General features: G+C 43.0%; 1 protein-coding gene across 1 annotated transcript; it reads right to left on the bottom strand.

Moving 5' to 3' along the window:
- Positions 1–626: 626 nt before the first annotated feature.
- LOC118373491 (neurogenin-1-like) lies at positions 627–2,035 on the bottom strand. The gene has a single exon (XM_035759624.1). It carries the CDS (start codon positions 2,030–2,032, stop codon positions 1,364–1,366), a length of 669 nt encoding a protein of 222 aa, XP_035615517.1. The 5' UTR covers positions 2,033–2,035; the 3' UTR covers positions 627–1,363.
- Positions 2,036–2,412: the final 377 nt, after the last annotated feature.

Raw genomic sequence — 2,412 nt, 5'->3', positions numbered from 1 at the left:
ACGACAACAACAAACCTCTAAGGAAAACCTCTTTAAGTTGATATCTGGTTTGGGAGAAGAACATTCTATAGAACCTTCCCAATGAAAATGTCATAAACTGGTACTACACATGCAAAGACATCAATACATTTTCCAAACGGGATGCGATGCAATTTATCATTGTAAAGTGTAACACTTTGAATATTTATTTTAATCTGCCTTCTACAGTTCATATATATATATATAAACTGTAGAAGGCAGATTAAAATAAATATTCAAATTATATATATATATATATATATATATATCAGATTTTATTTGGCCACATTAACAATCTTAGAATTTGCTATTTTGCCTGTTGAAAGTCCCAGAAAATTATACACTCAACAGTGCTGATGGTGGTCATGGGTGATGAGCTGCTCTCTCTAAAACCGGTATCTTATTAATCACACCTCTTTGTTTCATGAACAGGCCACGCGAGGAAACGAACTGCTCTTGTAATTCATGTCATAATTATGACAATGATTGTTGTGCTAATGGGGTTTGCGATGCGCTTTATCAGTGCGATAATCAGCACGCATTGAGTGTTCGACTCTAAGCAACTAAGAAACATTTGAAGAGTCCAAACACTGAGAAATATGTTTTTTAAAGTTATATTTTTATTTGTAGAAAAATGGTTCACACACTTTTCATGTAAATAGAATAGAAATCTATTTATATACAAAATACATTATGACAGGCGAAACTTGAATAAATACAAATGTTAAAAACGTAGCCCCTTCGTGGGATTGAGGCTTTCTATTGAACAGGATTGCAGTTTTCAGGGGGTCAATCTCCATAATGTATGAAGCCAGGTCCTTGTCTTCTGACGGCCTTTCACTCTATTGTCAGAGCGGTGAAACTGAATTTCCACGCTCGTTTTTCTGCATTATCGCTCTACTAATTGTAAAATTGACTTTTCACCTCAGTCTACAAAAGCAAATCTGTCTTCTTCTTTTTAGTGATAATACTCGTCTAATAGAGGTTAAGGTCAAGATCTGTGAAGTGGGCTTCTAGTAGGAATCGTATGCGCTGGGAAAAAAAAGTGCAAATGTTTTTGAGGAATATTAAACGTCTAACAAAACAATCATACGCAACTTAGAAAAGTCGACTAAATTAAATTAATGTTCAACCCGAATGTAAATTAGAGCATGTAAAAATAGGCAAACAAAACAAACTGTATAAAACACACCCACAGAGACATGGGTTAAGGCAAACAGTGATATCATTCAGTTTTTTCCCTTTCAACAGACTAACTGAAGTAGGCACTCAGTTATTACTCTGCTATCACTCTATTGTAACAATCTCGCAGTCTACAAAAGTTTGTGGTAAGGCTTTAGTTCAGTTAGTAGGACATGCCTGGTACAAAGTTGTGGTAGCTGTACTGTCGAACATCAGTCTGGAAACACCCATAGTCATTCTGTGCAGCTGGGCTGCTGGAGCTTGAAGTGCAATAAGACGGAGAGGAGGAAGAGGAGGACGCGCTGGAGCTCCAGGAGCATGCATCACTGCCCGGACTCGGGGCGTCCATCACGCGCAAGTTGGGAAGCAAGAGAGGCGCATCAGCCCGTGACTTGTTCTGGCGCTGTTCAATATCCGCGATGCGTATCGTCTCGGAGAGTGCCCAGATGTAATTGTGAGCGAAGCGCAGAGTTTCGATCTTGGTGAGTTTGCTGTCATCGGGGAACGCCGGTAGAACGGTCCGGAGGGTCTCCAAAGCGTCATTCAGGCTGTGCATTCTGTTCCTCTCGCGGTCATTTGCCTTTACGCGCCGGTTCTTCTTTACCACGTGAACGGTGGCTTCGTTCCTCGCTCTGCCTCTGCGTCTCTTCTTCTGTGCCAGATCCGTAGAGCACGAGCCCTGGCTGTCGCTGGCCGGGGAGGCGGGCTTGCTGATGGAAGATGAAGGGGAGGAAGCGTGCATGCTGCTGCACGACTCTTCGTCATCGTGCGTAAAGTAGTCGCAGCTCGAACTGTCCATGTCAGAGTAAACGGTCTCCATTGCGGTGCACATGGTGTTTTTCCTGCAGAAATAAGAGGAGAGGGAATTGGGTTAAACGCTGTCAATGCAAGAGCGCATGGTCAAGTTTGGAAAGCAGGCCTAGTCAAGGCAATGGCGAAGGACTCTGGGAGCAGAACGAAACCCACCTTAGTAATCTGGTTGGAGAAGGTACAGTATCAGTTGTCTTTCAAGGAGCCAAAAAGTCCGAAAAGTAGTTTGTATGATGAGTACAAGGCACGCGTCTTGCTCTTGCGCTTGAATCAGCTCGTGTGAGCGAATGAGCCTGGCACACGACTGGCCTCAGATACCTTATATACCCTGGTCAGACAATGGTCGTACACCTCTCGCGCTGGCATTTGTGTGAAGGATGGATGAATGGGGTGCATCAGGTC

The sequence above is a fragment of the Oncorhynchus keta genome, chromosome 30 (assembly GCF_023373465.1).
Source record: "Oncorhynchus keta strain PuntledgeMale-10-30-2019 chromosome 30, Oket_V2, whole genome shotgun sequence".
Lineage (NCBI taxonomy): Eukaryota > Metazoa > Chordata > Actinopteri > Salmoniformes > Salmonidae > Oncorhynchus > Oncorhynchus keta.
Note: the sequence above shows the minus strand (reverse complement) of the source record. Positions and strands in the feature narration are given on the sequence as shown.